Source organism: Podarcis gaigeae (assembly GCF_964106915.1).
Source record: "Podarcis gaigeae genome assembly, chromosome: 16".
NCBI lineage: Eukaryota > Metazoa > Chordata > Lepidosauria > Squamata > Lacertidae > Podarcis > Podarcis gaigeae.
The window spans coordinates 36,072,853-36,096,701 of NC_139693.1; the positions used below are offsets into that span (position 1 = coordinate 36,072,853).

At 46.9% G+C, this 23,849-nt stretch overlaps 1 protein-coding gene across 2 annotated transcripts in view; it reads left to right on the forward strand.

The window, feature by feature from the left end:
* Positions 1 to 6,323, forward strand: part of LOC310833895 (transmembrane protein 132D-like) — a 455,572-nt gene extending 449,249 nt beyond the window's left edge. For both annotated transcript variants that reach the window (XM_083717002.1, XM_083717003.1), the window contains one exon: positions 4,673 to 6,323. In XM_083717002.1, coding sequence (XP_083573128.1) covers positions 4,673 to 5,857 — 1,185 coding nt within the window. In that variant the 3' untranslated portion in view covers positions 5,858 to 6,323. The remainder of the gene's footprint in view (positions 1 to 4,672) is intronic.
* The last annotated feature ends 17,526 nt before the right edge of the window (positions 6,324 to 23,849 follow it).

Below are 23,849 nucleotides of genomic sequence, written 5' to 3' on the forward strand. Positions count from 1 at the left end.
TTGGATAAGTAGTAAGAAAAGAAGGGTTAAAAATTAAATGAAATTAAGGGGAAGGATTTGCTGAACTAATATAACAAATTGGAATACAGAGAGGGGAGGTATGGGGAAGTCGGGAAAGTAAGGTATAAGAAAAAAAGGGAATGAAATTATACTTGTTCTTTTTTTTGTCTTGTTTTTCTTTTGTCTGTTTTTTCATTATTGTCATGTTTTGTTTTTATATAACTATTGAAAAACTTAATAAAATTCTTTTTTTTTAAAAAAGGAAATGCTCTGTGAGGGGGGTCAGTGCAAAAATGTGAAATCGAGGAGGGTCAGTTGCAGGGGAGTGAAAAATGTCCTTGTTTTCATCTGAGGAACGTTTGGAATGCATGGAGGCTGGAGGAACCATCCAGAGCAGACTTTCTCAACCTTGGGGTCCCAGATGCTGTTGGGCTATAACTTCCATCTTCTCTGGCTGCTGATCCTGCTAGCTAGGCATTATGGGAGTTGTAGTCCACCAAGAAAGAAGACAAAGGAGAATGCAGATTTGCATACAATGGACAAATATGCACATTAAGAAATCAAAGCTTATAACTTAAATAGAACTATAATCCATTTCACCAAGACCACACTGTGAAGCACCTGCCTCCCCTTTAAATGGGGGGGTAGGACTTGGGGTAAGCTGTGAGGGGAGAAGCAAGGATGTAGTTGAGGAGTAAAGGGGACTGATCAATTATGCAGGGTGGGGATTACCTGCCCCCCCATATTTTATTCAAATTGGGGCCCCAGTAGGTGAGGTTGGCAGGCAGGGTGAGCAGGGGCAGCTACCTCCATCATTAGCAAAAGTAACATAAAAATGAGTTATATTTTTTTGCGGGGGGGGGTGTATGTTGGACAAAATTGCACACATATTGTACTTTAGGAGAAAATCACACTAAAATGCTGGTGAATTTTCATGAGGACTTAAAAAATAATAAAACTCAAAGTGAGGCAGCAATGTGCACAACTGAACTGATGCGTGGAAAAACGAGAAACTGGGGGCAAACGAAATTGAGAGATTCTCCCATTCCTATTTACAGACTTCTTTTGTGTATGAGATTGGCTTTCTGTGCGTTCATTCGGCCCAAGAACTGCCAGTTGCTGACCCTCAAGTTGTGTTCCACCCCTTGAAACCCTTTTATCAAAGCAAATACTGGGTAGAAGAATGAAGAATGAATGAAACTTTATTTGCGTCAGCCGTCGGCCATAGCAACAAAAAACATTGTGATATGCACAGAACAAAATAAAAGGTTGATTATATAAAACAGAGTGTAGGGTCCTGAATCAGCAATAAAATAGTGGACCTTATTCTGATTGCCCCAGGCTAGAAACCTTGCAACCTTTGCAGTCATCTCCTTCTCTTGATCTGCCAAGAGAAAAGACACTGTGGCAGTGGTTGGGCGACCCGGAATGGGCAATAAAAGAGGGGTGATAATCCCGTTCCTCGGGTCTTTGTAAAGTGTGTTTGTGAGGAGGGCATGTGCCACTGATTCGGTGCTGCCATATCCGCATGGGCAGAAGCGTTTTACGTACGGAATCTGTTGGAATCGTCCCTCAAGTACAGCTGAGGGCAATACATTCAATCTTGCTAGGGTAAAAGCACGTCTATATTTTGGAGTTGCTAGGTTATACAGATAGGGTGCCAGAGAATCAAAGTGGGAGGATGGAAAATGGTCGTACCATGGGCAAAATTTCCTTATTGTGGCCAAGTTGTTCTGACGCTCAATATCATTTAGGCGTTGGCAAATTAGACGGTGAATACTGGGTAAATTTCCTGCTCATTCATATGATGCTCATTCATCTCTCTTTCAGATGGTTTTGGTGGGGATGGGAAGAGATGACCTAAGGCTGAGGCCTTGGTAGAGCACTCAGAATAAAGTTCTCCCCCTTCCCCAATGCACATTCTCTCTCTTTCTCTTTGTAGCGTTCAGCAATCAAGTGACACACGGCTAGAAAGCCAGAACAGGCAGTTCATCCTTTGTTGACCAGCAGAGCTAAAAATCGCTACCTTGAAATCAGCTCAAAAGGAGCAGGCTTGGTGGCACTAAGCCCCCAGCCAGCTGTGCATTTCACTTCCCAAGGAAATTGAGTCATATCCGAATCTATCCTTTCAGTGCAGTGGGGGGTCAGGGGAAGAAATGAAACCAGGTGGCAGGCCAAAAACTAGAAAAGAGCTCAAGGAGCTTGTAAGTGATCCTTCCGCTGTGTCCAAGGTCAATACTGGGTGGGTTTGCAAAGCAGTTGGCGAGGGGAAAGCGGGAGTGATGTTGAGCATACAGTAAGAGCCTCCACACAGTGTCAGCATTGTCAGGAACTTGTCAAGGTTTATCTATTTATTATCTAGGAAGCTGCCTTATACTGAATCCAACCTTTGACCCATCTAGCTCAGCACAGAGTAGCCCTTCAGGGTTTCAGACAGAAAGCCTAACTGGAGATGCTGACCTGGGACTTTCTGCATGCCCGGAGGATGCTTTGGCCCTGGGTTCTGGTCCATCCCAATCTGGTCCACTGAGAGACTGGTTTTCTCCATAGATGGTCACAAAGTTGTATAGACAGCAGGGCCAGTCCTGCCATTGGGCTGAGTGAGGTGACTGCCTCAGGCAGAATCTGCTGGGAGGCTGTGGTGCTGTTCAAATCCTCCTCCTCAGTTCCCTAACCATCCCCTTCTATTGGAGGGGAGAGCTGTGTGTCATGCACTTTGCCTTCCAGCTTTATAAGCACCCTGCTGATCTGCCCTTGCCATGCCCTGTTGCCAAGATTTGTTCCTGTACAGTTGTACCTCGGGTAACATACTAAATTCGTTCTGGAGGTCCGTTCTTAACCTGAAACTGTTCTTAACCTGAAGCACCACTTTAGCTAATGGGGCCTCCTGCTGCCGCCACGCCGCCGCCACGTGATTTCTGTTCTCATCCTGAAGCAAAGTTCTTAACCCAAGATACGATTTCTGCGTTCGCGGAATCTGTAACCTGAAGTGTATGTAACCCGAGGTACCGCTGTATATGGAATGGTTGCATACGTGCGCCATTTTGTCCTTTGCCTCAGGAAGCAAATTGTCTTGGGCATGGCCCAAATAATAAAACAGCTCATCAATCAAGATAATATGGAGCTTAAAGCAAACCCAAAAAGACTTAAGTTCAGTAAACAGACATAGTACAACTTGCAATTGCTCGAATTTCAACAGGGAGAGGGGCTTGTCTCATCTCAGCCAGGAGGGAGTTCCAGAAAATTGGGCTCACAGTCCTGAATGAACTGCTCCTGGTTGAAATGGGGAGAAGAACCATGTGAAGACAAAGGTGGTAAATAAGTGAAATAAAGATAGATAAAACAAGAACCCTGAACTTGGCCCAAGAGCTTTTAGAAGCCCCCTTTCAGTCCTGGCAGCCTCAGGACTCTGATGCTTTTCTTCCTGGCTAGCACTAGGTCCAAGGCCTGCATTCCCTCATGCCCTGTGTGCTTTGCAAGGAGACTTTTATATAAAGTGGTTTTTAGAAATCATAAATATAATAAGTAATTACTTGTGCGCCCCCCTCCCAGTTTGAATACAGAGCAGTAGTAAATGATCCAATCACCTGTGATGCTGTTTGACATGCAATTTATTAGTGTTTCAAAGCATGCACCAGAGACCTCAGGGGGGATACAAGTCTCTTACCACTTCTGTGGAAAACAAATCTTATTACCTATGACTATTTAAAATGTAGCCCTTGTTTTTCATAGAATTGAAATAAAAACGAATGGCTCGGTGTGGAATTAAATTTCCTCCATAGCTGCGTCTCCAGGCTGGAGAGATTGTTTCTTTGATCTGCCACTGAAGCACTTTTGGAGGGGGGGGGCGGTGGGACGCTCAGGAATAGGGAAAGGGGTCTGCTCTATATTTCTCCACTGTGAACCAAAAAAGGAAAAGGAGGTTCAGTTTGCTCAGTGTGAGCTTTGGGATGGCCATGTGTGGTAGGGGTGGAGAACTTCTGGCCTGCAGGTCAATTTTGGCTTGCCAATTGTGCCAGTTTGGGTCGGCAAGGTCAGTTTTCTGAAACCATACATACTTAGCAATCAGATGGTGTCACCCTGGTGCTCAAGTGACGTCAGTGGTTGAGCCCCTGCTTTACATGCAGAAGGACCCAAGTTCAATCCCTGGCATCTCCAGCTATAAACATGGTTCTACTTCTTTCTGAGACCCTTAAGAGATTCTGCCAGTTGGAATGGACAATACAGAAATAAATAGACACACCTGGCATAAGGCACCTTCCTGTACTCAGTCCTCGGCTTTTAATTAGATGGAAGTCTATTTCTGTTTTAATTTCATTCCAAATGGTCTTTCTACAAATATATGTTGTGTTGATGTATGACCTCAGGAAAGCTTTCTGGTTACTTCACAATAGCTTCTGCAGTAGCTACCTTTTGTTGGATTGAGTTCCATGGTTTAACTAAGTGTTGTGTGGAGAAGTACTTTCTCTTGTCTGTCCTGAATCTTCCAACTTTCAGCTTCTTTGGAGGTCCCCGAGTCCTAGTGTTATGAGATAGGAAGAAAAACTTTTCTCTCTTCCCACCATGCATAACTTGAAATGCCTCTTATGTTGTCTCCTTGTATTATAGCAACCCTGTGGTTTTTAACTCTGATGGGTTTCTCAGAATGATGATGTCATCATTTCCCCTACAGGAAGCTGCTATAAGTTGCTGGATCCAGTTCAGTGATGGGGCAGTCATGCCCTTGGACCTATATGACGTCAAGGACTTCTCTCTGGTGGCCACATCTGTAGATGAGAAGGTGGTCTCCGTTCTCCAGAGCCCCAAATTCAAATGGCCCCTTGTTGTTGCTGAGTCAGAAGGCCAGGGGCTGTTGGTGAAGGTGGAGATGGTGATCAGCGAATCATGCCAGAAATCTAAAAGGAAGAGCGTCATGGCTGTCGGGACTGGGAACATCAAGGTCAAGTTTGGTCAAAATGATGCCAACCCCAACACCAGTGACAGCAAGCAGGTTGGGGCCAGTGTGCACTTGGAAAACCACACCAGCGACAGGCGTCAGAAGACAACCCTGCAGGAGAGGTCTCGACAAGATGGGCCTTATTACAGCTCGTCAATGGGCCAGGAAGAAACCAGGGGGGCCATCACACAAAAGTCAATTCTTAGTAAAAAGGAGGACCGCGAGAGCCTTCTAGATGATGACAGCCATATGCAAAACATCCCAATAGACTTCACCAGCTTGCCGGCACAGGTGGACTTGCCAATGAGCAATGGAGATCTGGAAGAGAACGACCTTGTGGAGACACCCAGGGGCCTAAGTGACTTGGAGATTGGGATGTATGCTTTGTTAGGTGTCTTTTGCCTGGCCATTCTAGTCTTCCTTATCAACTGCATCACCTTTGCTTTGAAGTATAGGCACAAGCAGGCTCCCTTTGAAGAGCAAGAAGGCCTGAGCCACTCTCATGACTGGGTAGGTCTAAGCAATAGGACAGAACTGCTGGAGAACCACCTCAATTTTTCCACCCAGCAAGAGGAGTGCATCACGGCCATTGACCAAGGCATAGACTTGGAGGAAAGCAAGTACCTCCTGGATGCCAACACCCAGAAGAACCTCAACGGCCAAGTCTTCCGGTCCTCGGACCCCACTGCCACCCCCGAAGGGAAGGAGCAGAAGAGCGAGCAGACCGCCTCGCCAACCTCCAAGCGGAAGCGAGTCAAGTTCACCACTTTCACCACCATCTCCTCAGATGGCGGGTGCCCTACCGTCAACTCTATCTTGACCAGCAGTGAGGATGATATCAAGTGGGTTTGTCAGGACATGGACTTAGGGGGATGTAAAGAACTAAGGAACTATATGGAACGGCTACATGAAAATGCATAACAGTGCACTAGAAACCCTTTTGCTTTCTTGCTTCCTTTTTGTTTTCCACTCACCTTTCTGCCTTTAATTTGGCGAACTGGGACAAAACAAAAACAAAATAACCTACAACCATTTGTGAACAATTAAAATGGTGGATGATTTGGTTTCAATGGAACCCTGAGGAGCACTTTGAGTAAAGGTCCCAAGCAGCAACTGTGACCTGTGCTCAGTGGTTCTTAAAAAAATATGTTTGGGAAATATTCTGATGAAAGGCAACTTACATGGGAAAATAAATTTTTTGAAAAAAATAGTAAACAAGATTCCATTTTGTGGGGAGGTTGCACAGGAAACCAATACTAATCTGCAAATTCCAATGCAAAATCAGGTATTTTATATCATGCAATCTCATCTGGCCAGTAGGACAAACCTGACCTGCCAGGGCTTCTAATTTACCCCATAAGACCTTTTCCCCCATATGTGGCATCAGATGTGGGTCAAGCAGGCAGCATTCAGACATGGGGTTTATTGTGAGAGTTTTACTTGTTATAATGTCAGCCCATCTGTCCTGATTTTTCTAACATTCCTTTTACATTGCAGTATCTTATGTGTTTTGAAACTGTGCCTTTTTCATCAATATGCCGCCATGCTGTGCTAAATTTTAAATAGTGGGAACTGAATGTCAGTATACTGCCCCAGATTCCATCAACACAAAATGCCCACAAATCATCAGGGTTGCAAATTGATTGTTTTTTGGAAGCAATTAACATGGAGGTAAGTGCTAAACTTCTGCAACATCCCCCTAGATTTCCAGGACTGGCTTTCATGTTGTGCGAAAGAGCACATAAAAAGTGAAAAAAAAGAACAGGTAAGGAAACATCTGTGATGATGGAATAAAGAGCCAGCTGTAGGGATGCGGCTGTGAATGCCTTAAAGTTTGCACCTTGTTGTCCATTGGCTCTACAGCCCACCAGATGATGCATGGCAAAGCCTTGATCTTGGGCGTTTTAAAGTACACTGAAGGGTTCTTTGCAATGACGCTTTGAAGTCCTGACTCTGGGACTTAAAAGTGCCCAATCTCCAGACATCACTGAGGTGCAGGTGTGCGGGACTCCCTGCTCCTGAACTGGGTAACTGTGCTCCTGAAGGACAAGTTGCGCAGCCTGGGAGTCAGTTTGGACTCACTGCTGTCCATGGAGGCAAAGGTTAATTCTGTGTGCAGGGTGGCTCCACCTGAGACAGTTCCATTGCACTCTACCAGCTCCACCACGCCAGCTGAGACCCTACCTGCCTGCAAACTCTCTTGCCAGACTAGTTTGAACACTTCAATGTACTCTACATGGGGCTACCTTTGAAGGTGACTTGGAAACTACACCTAATGCAGAATACGGCAGCTAGATTGGTGACTGGGAGTGGCCACCGGGACCATGTAACACCAGTTCTACTAAAAGAACTGTATTGGCTCCCAGTACATTTCCAAGCACAATTCAAAGTGTTGGTGCTGACCTTCAAAGCCCTAAACAGCCTCAGCTCTGTATAACTGAAGGAGCATCTCCACCCCCATTGTTCAGCTCAGACACTGAGGTCCAGCTCTGAGGGCCTTCTGGGGGTTCCCTCGCTACAAGAAGTGAAGTTACAGGCAGAGGGCCTTTTCAGTAGTCACGCCTGCTCTGTGGAACACCTTCCCATCAGAGGTCAAGGAGATAAATAACTATACAACTTTTAGAAGACTTCTGAAGGCAGCCCTGTTATAGGGAAGTTTTTAATGTTAGATGTTTTATTATATTTTTATATTTGTTGGAAGCCACCCAAAGTGGCTGTGGCAACCCAGCCAGATGGGTGGGGTACAAATAATAAAAATTCTATTATTATTATTATTATTATTATTATTATTATTATTATTATTATTATTATTATTATTATTATTATTTCAGGAAGGAGAGTTACAACCTAGCCCTCTCCTTGATTAGGAAGCTTCTAGATTCAGAAATTTTTGTCTCATATACCTTTGGGAGATATGCAAGTTGTCATTTGATGTTGCAGTCATCAAATGATGAATATGCATGTTTAAATAAAGTCAGAATGAGGTGGGGTTAATTTTTAATGCTTTAGAAATGCAGCCCTAGAGAATTTATATCATACTGTCTGGGTGCACCTTCCTCTGCCAGTGATCTGCCTCTTCCTTGTAGAGATTATTTCTCTCTACCAAATGTAAAAATAATTGCCAGTTAATAATAATCTGCATTGATCCAGAAAACGAACATCGGGGCAGCCAAAAGATGCAATTTAAGAACAGGAGTTATTTTTCCCAGCTAGCTGACTATGAAGATGAATGAACTCTGCATGCTCACAGTGCTGTGGTAAGTAGCTGCAGAAGAGACTTTCACACTTCGTTTAGATAATGGATGAAACGCAGATGAAGAAAGCAGCGAGTGAACATCCAAGCAATGGGTTTAAGCTACCAGGTGGACTTCAGATACAATCATCTTTGGGCGTGGAGGAGAGAGAACAAACTGACAAGCCAGCTGTAGAATAAACTGCTTGACAAAATTGCGTGACTTATTCCGGTCCTACCATTGGGCAAAGATGAGATGCAATGGCAGGTGGCAGAATTGCCGCATCATTTCTTTAAAAACAAAACTTTTTTGCAGCTAACTAATCAGTTATTTTTAAACCAGGGTGAGGATCACCATGTGAATTTGCCCACTTCAGGCTCTGAAATGTTCTGACTAGACATTATTTAGTTTTTAAGAAAAGTATGGATCAGCATTTTAAGTACTAGTGGGCAGTCATCTCTCAGCGGCCATCAATGGGTAAATCTATCAGCTTCAGTTTGTCCCGGATTCCCATTTTTCAATCTTAAATTCAGTTCATTTCCACATTGGTTTGCGATTTTTTCTTAATCCTCATGAAAATTCATCAGCATTTTAGTGCAAATGTCTCCCAATATATACAGTTTCCCAAGAATACTCCCCTAATATAATTTTTTTTAATGTTATCTTCGCTAAAATATGCCTTCTTAAGCACACTTTGCCAAAATATACATGTAATTGTGTGCATTATTTGACTGGAGAAGTGCACTGCAAAATTGAGAGAAGTGCACATTTTGAAGGGCTCCTACATTTCAGTTTGCGCCCGTGCACGCACACTCACATACACTTTTGAATGTGAGCTGAACCAAATTTCTCCCCCATCCCTCCCTGTGGATCACATGATGTTGGTACAGATGTGCATTGTCATCCAGTGAGGACTGCATTGCTCTATGACTTTGGCCAGCTCAACCATTAGGCAGAGTCAGGTAGCTGCCTCGGACAGCAGATTCTGGGGGGCAGGCAACAAAGGCAAAGTATTGCAGGACAGAGCACCGTGCATGTGTCACATGGCCTCCCCTGCACACCCTAAGCTGGTATGCTGCTCTCAGAAAGTTGTTGTGTTGTTTCCACTGATGGCAGAAAGTTCGTTTGCCAGTCCAGATGGCTCCTTTGCATGAAGTGCAGGTTGGGTGCCATTTTGTCCTTAATTTCAGACAGCAACGTGTCTTCAACTGATCCTGTGCGCAAGGTCCCAGCTTCAATCCCTGGAATCATGAGTCAGAAAGATCTTGTGATGGGAAGTCATTGTCTCACTATGCTAGGCAGACCAAATGGTCTAGCCTGATATATGGCAGCTTTCTATTAAAAAGTGAATGGTCAAACTCAACAACTAGGACATTCACACTTCCTCTAATGGAGGGGAATCTTTGTTAGCCTGAGGGCCACATTCCCTTTGGGCAACCTTTCAGGGGCCACATGCCAGTGGTTGGGCAAGGCCAGAGGCAAATGTGGGTGGGGTAATGAATATAAATGTTACCTTTGTACAGTGGGCTCATTTCTACACACACACACACACTTCTGTCCTCCATACAGGAAAGCCAAAGGCATGATTCAAGACACATCCCAGCATGAGAAGAGAAGCAAGGGTCTATCTATTCCATAATCCCACCCCATGCAGTTAGTGCAGGCAATGGGGTTAAGCAGCAATGTCTGCAAACAAAGGGCAAGACAGCCACTGGGGAAATGGCAAGCCAGAACAGCGTGGAAATGAAGTGAAGGCCTTTACAGCAAGTGCCGAAACCAGGAGGAGATCTCTTTTCTCTTTTCATATGCCCGACACAAACGCAAAGCGAGAGAAGTCGTTTGGGCTCAGCCTGGGCATTTTGCCCCTCGGTTATTGTACAAAGATGCAATTAATGCATTTTTAAACTGCTGGATGACGTTTGTGCAACGGCCATCAATGCAGCGCTGTTTAAGTGGCCTGGAACATCTAAGGCAGGCTGTGTCTGGCCTCACCTATACATTTCCCTTCGCGGTGATGTGAGCTAGGAACTCCATTGACAAAGAACACTTTCATCTAGGCAGGTTTTGGTCCATAGTGCTGTGTGCTGGGGAAACCAGTGGACTGGCTCAGGTGTGGAATATTAATGGACAGGGAAGAGGGACCAGTGCTTCCTAGGCCCCTGCTAATGCCTGTTTGTTTGGTTGCTTCCATCCCAGCCAAATTCCACACAACACAGGCTTCTTAAAACAGCCCGAGAAAGGATAAGTGGTCAAGGTGGACAGGGTCATGCCTTGTACCCCCTGCAAGACAGATCCACCCCCACTTGTGGAAGGGCCAAGGCTTGCATGCCTCACATGCAAAAGGTCCCATGTTCAATTCCTGGTGTCTCTTGGTAAGGACAATACTGAGAATGGAACAATGATCCAACTCTGTATCACCAGCTTCCTACATTCCTATAAAGGTCTAGCGACCTCTGACCATTAAGACCAGCCGCAAACGACTCTGGGGTTGCGGCACCCATCTCGCTTTACAGGAGAAGGGAGCCGGCGTACAGCTTCTGGGTCATGTGGCCAGCATGACTAAGCCACTTCTGGCGAACCAGAGCAGCGCACGGACACGCCGTTTACCTTCCCGCCAGAGCGGTACCTATTTATCTGCTTGCACTTTGATGTGCTTTTGAACTGCTAGGTTGGCTGGAGCAGGGACCGAGCAACGGGAGCTCACCCCGTCACGGGGATTCGAATCTTCTGATCGGCAAGTCCTAGGCTCTGTGGTTTAACCCATAGCGCCACCTGTGATGGACCAAATAAGGCATCTTTCCATGTCCCAGTGACTTTCTCTTCCCACCTGGACGGCCTCCATCATTCTTGCATTGTCTTCCGCCCACTTGCCAGCTTCCTCCAACCCTCCCCATGTGTTTCTCTTCTCCTTACCTATTAATTCCCCCTTGCAGCCGACAGTTATCCTTCATCCCATTCATGTCCAATCAATACCTTCCCTCTTAGCACTTGGCATTCCTTTCCTGCTGCCCATCAACATCCCAAGGTCGAACCAGCCCTCTTTTGTCTCCATTCTTTCATGCTGCTGCAATTCAACTCAAAGAGCAGGTGAGGATGTGTCATTCTTTATGGAGAACCTCTCTCTCTGCCTACACACTCGCTTCACATCAGTTAGATTTACCACTGAGCCTCTCTGCTCCCACAGCACAATGGGGCTTTGGAGAAGCAGATGGCTTCCTGTCATTGGCTAGAACCTCATCCAAGACCCAAATGGGTGTCTTGGCCAATCACAAAGTTTTTTAAAAATTTGTGAAAACTCAGATATAGATACGACAAGCTCCAATACCTTCTGTATAATTAACATATTTTCAATTGGTTGTGCTTTTACCACTCTGCAGGGTCAGTGTTACTACTCATTTGCATATTTAATTTATATCCATGCTTCCTCCCAAATGAACCCAGGATTGCAAACACATCCATAATAAAATAATTTATTTTCAAAACAAAACAAAACCATTCCATAAACAGTCAAGACATTCTAAAACCAGTTACGGTTAAGAATATTCTATTTTTAAAATCTCAAACAGTGATCTCAGGGTTGCTAGGAACAGTATATTTCTGTCGTCAGATGCCTGGGTAAACAGCAATGTTTTCAAAAATCGTCAACATCATCATTACTGTGGTACCTTGGTTCTCAAACTTAATCTGTTCCAGAAGTCCGTTCCAAAACCAAAGTGTTCCAAAACCAGGGCACACTTTCCCACAAAAAATAATTCAAAATGGATTAATCCATTCCAGATTTTTAAAAACAATCCCTAAAACAGCAATTTACCATGAATTTTACTATTTAACAAGACCACTGATCCATAAAAAGAAAGCAATAAACAATGTAATGCAGTCACATAATCAATCAACCAGTAGCTGAACTGGGCTCCACGCAGTCACACACAAAAAGCCGCAGAAACAAAAACGCAAAATAAATAGCAACAACAGACAGACCTCAGCGTAACACTCAAAACGGAAGTGTGGCTCTCAAAACAGAGCATGTTCGGCTTCCAAAAAAAGTTCGTGAACCGGAACACTTACTTCCGGTTTGGCAGTGTTTGGGTTCTACTTTCCTTGAGTACTAAGGCATTTGAGAACCAAGGTACCACTGTATATATTTATTCATGTCCCACTTTTTTCTGACAGGGACTCAAGGTGGACTACAGTTAAAATAAGAACAGCTAAAAATATAGGGGGGGACAATAATTAAAAGCATATATATATATATATCATACAGATAGACAATCACAAGCAAAACAGAACACCATTAAAAGTCATTTCCCCAAATCCTGATGGAACAAGGTCTTCACCTGCCAGCAGAAACACCAGTGGCAAGGCATGGGAGGTACCAGAGAACACCCTCAGTACCTGTCTGACATGCGAGCACCCACCTGGTGGTGGTGAGGGCCAGGTGACCGAGCTATGCCCCTGCCTGGTGTGTGTCTTCACACACATCACCAGTGAATGGCACCATGCCCCTGGGAAGGACGACAAAGAGGGAGCCTTCATGGAGCCGTGCTTGGCCTCATGTTGTTTCCGGCGGCTGCTAGGCCTTGCATGGCTTTTCCAGGACCACTCAAACTCCCATCACCTGGAGATGCAGTGTCTCATGAGCAGGAGGCCAAATACAGTAAAGATAAGAGAGGGGAGGGAGGGAAGCGGAGAGCAGGCGGGCGAGGAAGGCGTCAGTGAGGGGGCAAGTGACAGAGATGTGGGATGGTGGGGTGTGTCTCCCAAATGTGTCTGGGTTTTTGCTCTTCAGAATATGGCCAACCTAGTTATCTCCCCCATTCCTCTCCCCAGCCCCACATCTTTGGACCACGTTCTGTTTTATGACTTCACCTTGGCCTAGTTCTGTTGACTTCCCTTGTGAGCAGGCCCTGAAAAATTCACAGATTCGGCGCTTTGCTGTGAGATGTTATTGACCCAGCCCCAGCCTTCGCTCCCAGTCTGCTCACCCAGAGGGTTTTTGACTTTTTTTTCTGTGATACTGCCACAGAGCGTTGATCTCTGAAGGTGCTACCTACCATTGTGTGGGCAGTGGGGAGCGATTAGACCTCAGCCCCACGGAAGCCCAGGGACGAGGGCTTCTGATCTTAATTCCTCATTTTTTGCTTATTACACTTTTCTTCCTCTGATCCCCCCACAACCCTCCCTGGTCAACAATTTCACTCACTGTACTTTGGGGAAGCTCAAAATAGCTTGCCAGATTGAGGCAGCTCTTGAGAAGTTTAATTTTCCTAATGCTTGTCGGAAAATCCCCTTTTCTGAATTTTCAGGAATGCTCTGCTAAGGTTCTTAGTGTGATCGCTTCAGAGGGGAAATTGGGGGGGGGGGGTGAGCTGACAGCAAAGTGGAACAGAGTTAGGCTAAAGAAAACTCAGCCGAGGATGGAACATGTTTTTCTCTCTTTTTTAGGGGAGGAGAACCTCTTCTGGCTAGTCCAGGGATCAACATTCCCCGAAATAAAACAATCTGGCCCAAATTACTGCCCTCCAACCTTGCCCCCCAGCGACATCTTGGCCAGTCCCTGGACTGGGATAGCTTCACCAAAGTCTGGGTTAGTGTGATGCATTCTATGTGGGGACCTCCTAGTATTTGGTCTGGAAACTACAGCTAATGCAGAATGCTGCAGTACAATTGCTGACAGGGGCAAAATCCTGTTCACACCCCTGCTCAAATATCTGTTACTGGACCAAATTCAGTAGAAGAGGAGGAGGAAAAGGAGCCCGCGGTTGTCACCACAATACTAATATGCGACGTCATACACACCTGAGGGCGAGATGGCACCCCTGTGCTGTGACGTCCAGCAAATGGACTTCACCCTCATAGGCATAGTCCTACATTGTCTCCTGAGACAGACAGGTGCCAACTGGTCAACAGGAAGAATGGAAGCAAGGGCAGGGAATGCTTTTTCAGCCCACGGGCCACATTTGCTCATGGGCAACCTCTCGGGGACACATGCCAGTGGCAGATGGGGCCAGAGGCCTATGCAGGTGGAACAACAATACAACTCTTGCCTCTGTATGAAAAAGCCAGACTGTTATGTACTGAGTTGAATAGGATCCAAAATACAGCAGTGTGATTAGCCCTAGAATAATAGGATTCAGAATGCAGCAGTCTGATTAGCCCTAGAACAATAATATTCAGAATGCAGCAGTCTGATTGGTGCTAGAACAATAGGGTCCAAAATGTGGCAGTCTGATTGGCCCACAGGAGCCACCCAATCCAGCTCCAGGTGGAAGTGAATCCGCAACCTGATTGCCCTACAGGTGAATCCCAGAATTAGCCAATCACGTGGGGCCCAATGTATAAATAATGTATATAAAGCAGACATTCTGGGGGAACTTCCATTCCTCCTCACCACTATGAGCTGAATAAAGAGCATGAAATCCACTCTCGGCTCCAAGTATATTTCACAGAGGTTTCTACGAACACCTCCATCGCCCATGCCAGCAAGCATGCTCACATCTCAATGACAGATCCAAGCCAGGCAAAAGCATTGAAGGAGGCCCAGAGAGCAAAGCCAGGGAGGGCATGGAGCATATTCTGGAAAGAGAACCCGCTTCTCTGCTGGTGGCAATAGAAGTGGGGCAACTTTTGGGGCCCAAGGTGGCTGCTTCACTCCAGGGTGACTAGCCCTGACACCAACAAAGAAGGCCTCCCCTAACTCATCTTTCTATTGTCTTCGTATTCCAGATTACCTATGGTGATGAAAAAGGCTAAGGTCATCATCCCCAACTGCCATCTCCTGCTCCTCCTCCTCCATCATTTTCCTGCCTAGACATGAAGAAAGACTGGTCTGAAATACATCATCATTCAACGCTGCCTATTGTCCCCCATTCTACAATGTGCCACAGTGGCGCCTTCAAATTTGCCTATCCATCTCTCCCATCTCCGAGAGCTCGCGCAATGGTTATTTGTCGTCAAAGGGACCTGGGACGGGCGCTTTCATTATTCACTTCATTTATTTTGATACAATATTTGGAACCACTTCATTAAATTCCCTTTGGAACGTCCCCCTCGCTTTCCCCTCCCCCCCCTTGCCGCCACCCGCCTGACTGCTGCAGATAATGTAATAACCGTCATAAACAACCGGGTTGACTTTCCTCTTGAAAGGGAGGCAAGACGAGGGCTTTATTTGATTTATTGATCGTAGGTGGTTTCCCACCTTCTGCAATAGGGGGTGGGGAGCAGAGGGGGGGAGGGAGAGGCAGGCAGGCAACAGAAAACTGGCAGTTTTCAAACCTATCAGTCAATGACAAGGTTTAAATATCCCCAGTAATTTAATTGTTAGACCAGGTGGCAATTTAAGAAGAGAAGTAGCTCATTTTGTATGCATGCAGAAATAATCGCAGCGTATGGCTGGAGTTGGGTTGTGTAGCTGGAAGGGACCGGGAGAGGCATCTAGTCCAGCCCCCCTGCAATCTTTTTGCCCCACTTGTGAGACTCAAACCCACAACCGTGACATTAAGAGTCTCAAGCTGTACCGACTGAGCTGTCACATTCCCTCCTGGGGGCTCACATGCACTGGTAAAGGTAAAGGGACCCCTGACCATTAGGTCCAGTCACGGACAACTCTGGGGTTGCGGCGCTCATCTCGCTTTATTGGCCGAGGGAGCCGGCGTACAGCTTCCAGGTCATGTGGCCAGCATGACTAAGCCACTTCTGGCAAACCAGAGCAGCACACGGAAACACCGTTTACCTTCCCACTGGAGAGGTACCTATTTATCTACTTGCACTTTGACATGCTTTTGAACTGCTAGGTTGGCAGGAGCAGGGACCAAGGAACAGGAGCTCACCACGTTGCGGGGATTCAAACCACCGACCTTCTGATCAGCAAGCCCTAGGCTCTGTGGTTTAACCCACAGCGCCACCCACGTCCCTCACGTGCAGTGGTGGGTGGGGCTAAATGCAAAAGTGGGCGGGGCAGTGAATGCAAAGTCTTACCTTTCCACCTCTTTGTCCTCCAGCCAGGCAAGAGTGAGCAGGGTGCAGTGGTTAGAGTGCTCAAACTAGGATCCGGGAGATCATAGCCTCAGAGAAACTCCGAATTCCTCCAAAGCACCCTGTTTTGGCTTGAGATTTAGAATTCATGCACAGCCCTAATTAATAGTATTCTGTCCACACTCCTGCAAAGTCTAGAGTTGGGAAGGGTCCCTTGAAAAGAAAGACATTTACATGTTCTTGTATGTCCTTATCTGTGTGGTTTTCTTGGTTATGATGTCCACTTTGCAGAACTCCTTACCCCCAGGAGAGTCCAGGAGAGATTTTGTTCAGGTACGTTTCTGGCATGGAAAGATCTTGTTCTTTGTTGGCTGGGAAGGAGAAATCTGTCTTCAAAACAAAACAGGCAAGCTGTTGGGCTGTTTTGCAAGGTTCCCCCATTAGACTCCCTCCCTAAGTTGTTGTTTTTTTCTCTCTGTGTGTGTGTGTATGTTTGTGCGTCCACAAACTTTGCAGAAGCTCCTGCAAGTCTGCTGCCCTTGTCTCGTGTTTGTTGTGTGGTGTGTGTGTGTGTGTGTGTGTGTGTGTGATGGCTACTTAAGCACCCATACATGAACGTCAGAATTAGAGAGCAAGGTATAAATTAAGCAAATCCACATCATTCCTCTTGCTCTAAATCATTTATTTTGCAAGTTATTGATTCTGTGTTTGGCAGACAGTGGGAGGGGAAAGGATCTATATAAGGTGGAAAGTCTCACTCACTGCTGACCTTATTCTATTCCCTCATTGGCTTCTGAGATTTCAGCAAGCGTTTCACACAATTTCATGAACGTGATTTTAAAAATTAAACCTTAGGAAGCTAAACCTGCATCTGGCACCCCACTGCTCCTGAACTTTTTTGGCATCTTGGCACATGACATGCATAACTCTACATCTGGTCTTCCTTTCCCCCTCTATTTTGTGTTGCTGCGCTAGGTGGCAGAGCGGTGTCGCAGCTGTCACTGTGCAGGTCGGCCTGTCTCTGGAGGGGGGAGCAGAGAGTGGACAGAGCTCACAGGAGGGGGAGGGAAAGCGGAAGGTTGAAATAACAGCCATTCAGGGCCCGGCTGTGATGCAAATGTATGTTCTCAGACCGCATCAGAGCACAAGTCCATGGGGTCACAACTCCTGCCAGGCTATTTCTAGCTGTTAATCACACTTCCGCGGTCAGAGAGCGGTGTTCGGACAGGGTTAAGAGAGGACTGCCATTAGCAGTTTGTTTACTGTCTTTGGAGCCTGCAGGACAGCAATGCATGCCTAGGCCCCTGTAAGAAGACTGGAAACTTAAAAAATAAATAAATACGGATACTTAGGGCAACAGGTCGCCGTAGCAGAACCCAGGGATAGTCTGAAGGCACATGTCAGAGCTCTGCTTCAGAAGTCACACTGTAACTGTAGTTCAGCCTTAGAGTATAAATCAGGTCCTCCCTTAAAGAGGGCACGTGTTGTGGTGAGACCTGGCAACCAAACCCTGTGTTGTGGGTGGGCTTGATTGAGTAGCCACAACACCTGATTGGTGAGTCCCTTGATTTAACCAGGCCAATGGGACGCAGACTAAACGGATCAAGGAACCGATATATACCTATGCACATGACCCAGTGCTTCCTCTTTCGGTGCGTGCATCGGAACACCCACCCACCCACCTCTCCCTATATGTAGGGCTGTGCACTTGACCTTGCTATGCCGTCATGTGTCATCTGTCGCTGGGACAGGGGCATGGCTGGAATTTTCCCCACTTGGCTGATTGGCTGGTGCCATTTGGGTTTCACCTGCCGTGTAGCAAATCGTCACAACTTGTAAGGTTGCGGATAGGCTCTGGTTCAGGTGATAGGGATGGGAGAATGCTCTTGCCATCCCTATGTGATGGGTATTCCGTTAAAGGAATCCAGGGACTTGATGGTTTGGTCAACCCCTGTGAGGGGGTTGTGCCCGTGCCTGAGTCCAGGGGGGCATTTGGGTGGCGGAGATAGCCTGTTCCTGGCTTTCCGCTTATCTAGGTGTTCACCCTCGGCTGACCTATGCTGGTGCCCTGGGTCAGCGCTACCTGCAACGGTGCAGGGAGCTAGTCGAACCAGAGCCTATGCAACTACTCACTTGCTATAAAGTTGTGGCCTAAATTCTGCCAAAAACCAAACCAGAATTTGATTCTTAGGACTTATTGGACATTTTAAAAAGAGAAAATGAGAAAAAAGAGAGAGACACCCCCCCCCCAATTTGGCTGGAGAGCTATTGCACACATCTCCCCCACTCATTTGATGGGATTCCCAAATTTGCTACCTGAACGTAGCAAACCCTTGCTGTTTTCCTCTCTTCCCCTCCCGTGTCCCCTCACCCCACCCAACTGAAAAGCATCCAGGCCAAATGGATCTGATTTGCATGTGTCAAACGAAGCAAAATGTTCTCAAGCTGTACAGTCTCTTGACGTATCTGATTGGGATAATTGCAACGCCATGGGGGACTTTTGGCCTTGCTAAAAATAGTCAGGAGGATGGGAGCTAGTGGACTGGCAAGCAACCTGGAACAATGTTTTTGCAGCAAACGGAATATGTTTTAAGCATGGCAGAGGCAGGGGAAAGCGGACTCCCACGTTAGGCTCGTTTCCTAATCAAAATTTACGGAATATACTTTTTTTAAAAAAATGAATCAAAATGCACCAGGATGTGTGTAGAAGGCCTTCTTACAGAGAAGGGATGCTACCTCTTGTCAAAGCCTACATTGTGATGCTGCAGAAATAGAGAATACAGTGGTACCTCTGGTTAGGTACTTAATTCGTTCCGGAGGTCCGTTCTTAACCTGAAACTGTTCTTAACCTGAAGCACCACTTCAGATAATGGGGCCTCTGACTGCTGCCACGCCGCCACCGCACGACTTCTGTTCTCATCCTGTATGTAACCCGAGGTACCACTGTACAGGTTGCAAGCCTCAGGTTACAAGTGCTTCAAGTTACAAACTCCACTAACCTGGAAGAGTTACCTCAAGTTGAAAACTTTGCCCCAAGATGAGAACGGAAATTGTGTGCTGGTGGCGCAGCGGCAGCAAGAGGCCCCACTAGCAAAAGCACGCCTCTAGTTAAGAACAGTTTCAGGTTATGAATGGACCTCCAGAACGAATTTAGTTCGTAACTAGAGGTACTCAGGTTACAAACGCTTTGGGTTACAAACACTTCAGGCTACAAACTCTGCTAACCCGGAAGTAGTACCTCGGGTTAAGAACTTTGCCCCAGGATAAGAATGGAAATTGTGTGGCGGCAGTGGGAGGCCTCATTAGCTAAAGTGGTATCTCAGGTTAAGAACGGTTTCAGGTTAAGAATGGGCTTCACGTGATTGGCTAATTCCGGAATTGTCCTGTAGGTCAATCAGGTTGTGGATTCACTTCCACCTGGAGCTGGATTGGGTGGCTCCTGCGGACCAGTCATACTGCTACATTGTTCTAGGACCAATCAGACTGCTGCATTCTGAATCCTATTGTTCTAGGACCAATCAGACTGCTGCATTTTGGATACTATTCAACTCAGTACATAACAAAGCGTTTCCATTTTCATCTAGAAAAGCAAGTTGCTAGACCTCATGACTAGAAAGAAATGTTTCAAAAACTCCTGCTTAAATTTCACAGACCAGAGAGGTGGGTCATGATGTTCTGAGACATTATGCCACTTGTATCATAAGAAAAGTATTTCTGGATCAGGCCGGTGGAAGCTAGCCCAGAATCCTGTTGTCATAGTGGCCAACCAGGCACCTAAGGGAAGCCCACAGCAGAATTCTCTGTTCCCTGTGCAGCTTCCGTCTTCATGCCTGGCTTGAGGGCTTTTTGGAGACATCTGACTGGTCACTGAGAAGAAAAGGCTGCTGGGTTGGATTGGCCTTTAGCCTGGTCAAGACCAGAAGGGCTCATCTGATGTTCTTAAGGCTTTCCAGTGTTTGGGCACATGGACTGACACACCTTTGACCACAACTCAGTGATGCAGATTTTGAGAAATGCTGCCAAGCTGCTCTATTTCAGCAACCTCTCCAATTGCACCACTTATTCAGGCTGCAGGAATCAGGCGCCTGGGCACATGAGACTTCTAAGCCCCCTGCCCATTTGCTACCCCATCTGCAGGGCTCGGTTTGCGCTTGCCTTCTCGCTGACCCCTGCCCCAAAAACTTTTCATTATTAGCTTTTGAAGTCATACGAGGCCAGCGACTACTCCCCCTGCCCACTTTGGTTGTGGCTGCTGAAGAAATGTGATGGAATCAGACTAATGAAAGAGGTGACCTCTATCAAGCGAGGTTAGAATTATTGGTGGACTTGTGTTGAAGAATATGTGTGCTGATGTACCCACACACAAATGAAAATGGGCAAGAGTCGATGTGTGTGTGTGTGTGTGTGTGTGTGAGAGAGAGAGAGAGAGAGAGAGAGAGAGAGAGAGAGAGAGAGATGAGGCGTTCACAAAGTAAAGGAAGGATTGAACTCTGATCAATAAGAATACACACAGAGGCTTGAACCAGCAAGCCTCTGGGAAGGGTGCGTATAATAGTCTCTCTGTCTGTATCTCTCCAGCCCCCAGCCCAGGTCGTTTTATTCACAAAAGAAGTGTTCGTAAGAACCAATCAGATTTCTTCTGAGCATTTCAACAAACCCCACGTGGGAACAAAGTTAAACTACAAACATTAGTTACTTTTGGGGTAAATGAATGAAAACTTCAAAGGAGTACATTTGGCAACCCCGGAGGTGATAAACAAGCAATATACATGATAAGAAGGATGGCCAGGAGGACATCGATCATTATCACCTTCATGTGAGATCTATTTCCTGGCCCTAAGATTAACATCCTACATCAAAGAAACTTGCCCACTGTCTTTGATGACCCAGGATGCATGCCTGGCAAAGCAACTGGCAGTGTATGTGACTGGTGAAGAAAGAGAAATGGAACAGGGATGCAGAGGTGTGGATTGATCAAGAATCATATCAAAATAGTTCAAACCCAGTCAACGCAATGCTTTCATTGCTGACACAGATGACTTACTCTATATTTCTTATAATTCCTCATAGCAATCCCACCTGATCACTACAGAGAGAGAGAAACCATATAAAAGGAAAAGGTTTGGTGTCAGAAAGAGTACATGGTTGGCATCCGTCAGTCTCAAAAGACAATGGAATGTGCCTCCAGGGGTGAAGTCAAACTGCTGCATTAGCAGCACTGAAGTGACCTGCTTAGGGCGCAAGCCTGGGCAGTGTGGATGGAGGTCCTGAGCTACCCAGACAACTATACTCCCCAATTCAACCTCGCTGATGTGGTCCAAAGGAAAGCAGAACAATATGTTTGGAACCAACTTGGCTGCAAGAGTTACTACAAGGCGCCAACCAACCATCTTAGGGACTCCATTCCGGATTTGTGTAGGGTTTACTCCTTAGCCCAGGGGTCAGCAAACTTTTTCAGCAGGGGGCCGGTCCACCGTCCCTCATACTGATTGGCTGGCCAGGGTGTGATGCGGCCGGGAATCCCCCCCCCCCCAATCGCGCGGGGCTGGGCTTCAGCCGCCGCACTCGTGGGGCCGTGAAGCTCGCAATCCCACCTCCTCTGCAGGGCGGAAGTGGCTTTCCCGGACAGTCCGCGGGCCGGATTGAGAAGGCAATTGGGATGCATCCAGCCCTCGGGCCTTAGGTTGCCTACCCCTGCCTTAGCCTTTTCTTCTACCCAAGATATCCTGCAAGGAAGCAGAGTTTTAGGACCTGAGTTTTCCTTCTCCTAGATCGGCTAGCTTCCCAAGTGGACAAGCCCCACCTGCCCCTTAGAAAGAATACATAATCCTAATCATTTAGACTAAATTCCAGTGACACCGAGGGTGGGGAAGCTTTTTCAGACTGAGAGCCGCATTCCTTGCCAGTGGGGTTGTATACTAACCCAGAGCTCAGTTTCCTTGGAAGGAAGGTCCCCAGAGACTACAGAGACATTTGAATTTATTTAGAAATATATACAACTTGAGAACAGGATGGAGGGGCTCACAGCTGTGGCTCAAGCACAGAGAGAGGCATGCATCTGTCCCTGCCGGGTCTCCCAACATCTCCCCTCCAGCCTCCAGCTCACTCACAAAGCAGCTTTCTCGGCCAGCCCCTCTTTTTGCGCTTTTGGTCATTCCTCTCTTAGATGCAGCTACTGCAAAGCAGCAGCTCATGCCTTGGAAGTGCTCATTGGAACAAGATTGTTTCAGGAAGAGTGAATTATGTAGGTTCACACTCAAATGCAAACCAAGCCCAATTTCTCTCCCCTGCTGACACAATGTCTTCCAGACATTTCTGGATTTGAACTTTGGTCAGTCCTGGCCAACATGGGGTGAGGGGTGATAGAAGCTGCTGGCCAATAACAGCTGGATGACCACACAGGTCTGCTGCTGACATCAAGAGCAGTGGCAGAGAGCAGACGGGGGTGTGGCTGGCGCGTGTCCCAGGAGGCGTGACATGCATCCCAGGGGTGTGGCACACCACCCGTGGGGTGTGGCATGCATTCCGGGGCATGGTGTGCCGCCCATGGGGCGTGGCATGCGTTCTGGGGGCGCGGGGTGCCGCCCGTGGGGCGTGGCATGTGTTCCGGGGGCGTGGTGCACGTCCTGGGGGCGTGATGCGCTGCCTGCAGGGGTGTGGCACCCAGAGTGGGCAGGGGGGCAGCAGCAATGGCACCCCACCAGGATCACGCTGCCAGGGGCGGTGTGCTCCCCCCCGCCCCCCTCTTCCTCCGCCAGTGATCAGGAGCGCCTACTCCCACAGTTCTGCACTGATGGAAAAAGCTCTATTGCTGAACCTAGCCACCATTTTGATTTCCCAGAATGCCTCTAATGAAGGTCACTCTGGGGCATTGTGGGAAATGGAAACCTTGAGAGCTGGGCCTAGGCCTTCCTGCCCTCCCCTGCAAAAAACAAAGCTCATGGGGGTTTGCAGGGCAGGCATATGGGGCAGGCCCTATGGCAATGCTGGAGGATGCCAAGCGCTGGCTCTGAGCCCCCAACGCACTGCAAAGAAATGCTTGAATCTCACCTCCTCCCTGCCATAAATTAAGCTGCAATTTAAACTCCTCACAATTAGCATCCTCCTTTTACATCACCTTTGAACCCAGAGTGCTTGTCAATTGATCCAGGGTGCCAGATACCTGCCAGAGCCTGACTTGTTAGATACTGACTTTTGTGTGTGCGCGCGCGACTGTCTGGATGGCTTGGTGGATTAAGCACCACTCCTCAGGGATGCCACTTCCAATCCAAAATTGACTGGAGTGATTTAAAGTCTTAATGGATGGCTCAGCGATCCCAAATTAACAATGAGCTGCCACAAGAAAGAAAAAAGGTAGTTACTGCCCAGTCTTAAGGAGACAAGCTCTTTTTTCTTGTTATTAAGCTTCTGCAATTGTCAGTAGTTAGAAACAGAAGACGATAATCAACTCTGTAAATCAGTGGCTTTCAAACTCCCTGTCCCCAGGGTACCTTTCCAACCTTGGTATTGTTCATTCAAGAGGCCCTGAGTGTTGCAGGGAATTATGGGTGATGCTTTAGGGCTTGCTGTCTGTTCCCACTTGTGAGAAGCAATCTCTACCCACTCTGCTAGCCTCGTAATTAAGCCTGATTTCTGCTTAGCTTTCCTGGGAAATTATTATTATTATTATTATTTATTTCACTTATGAATCGCTTCCTGTGAAGCGTCTT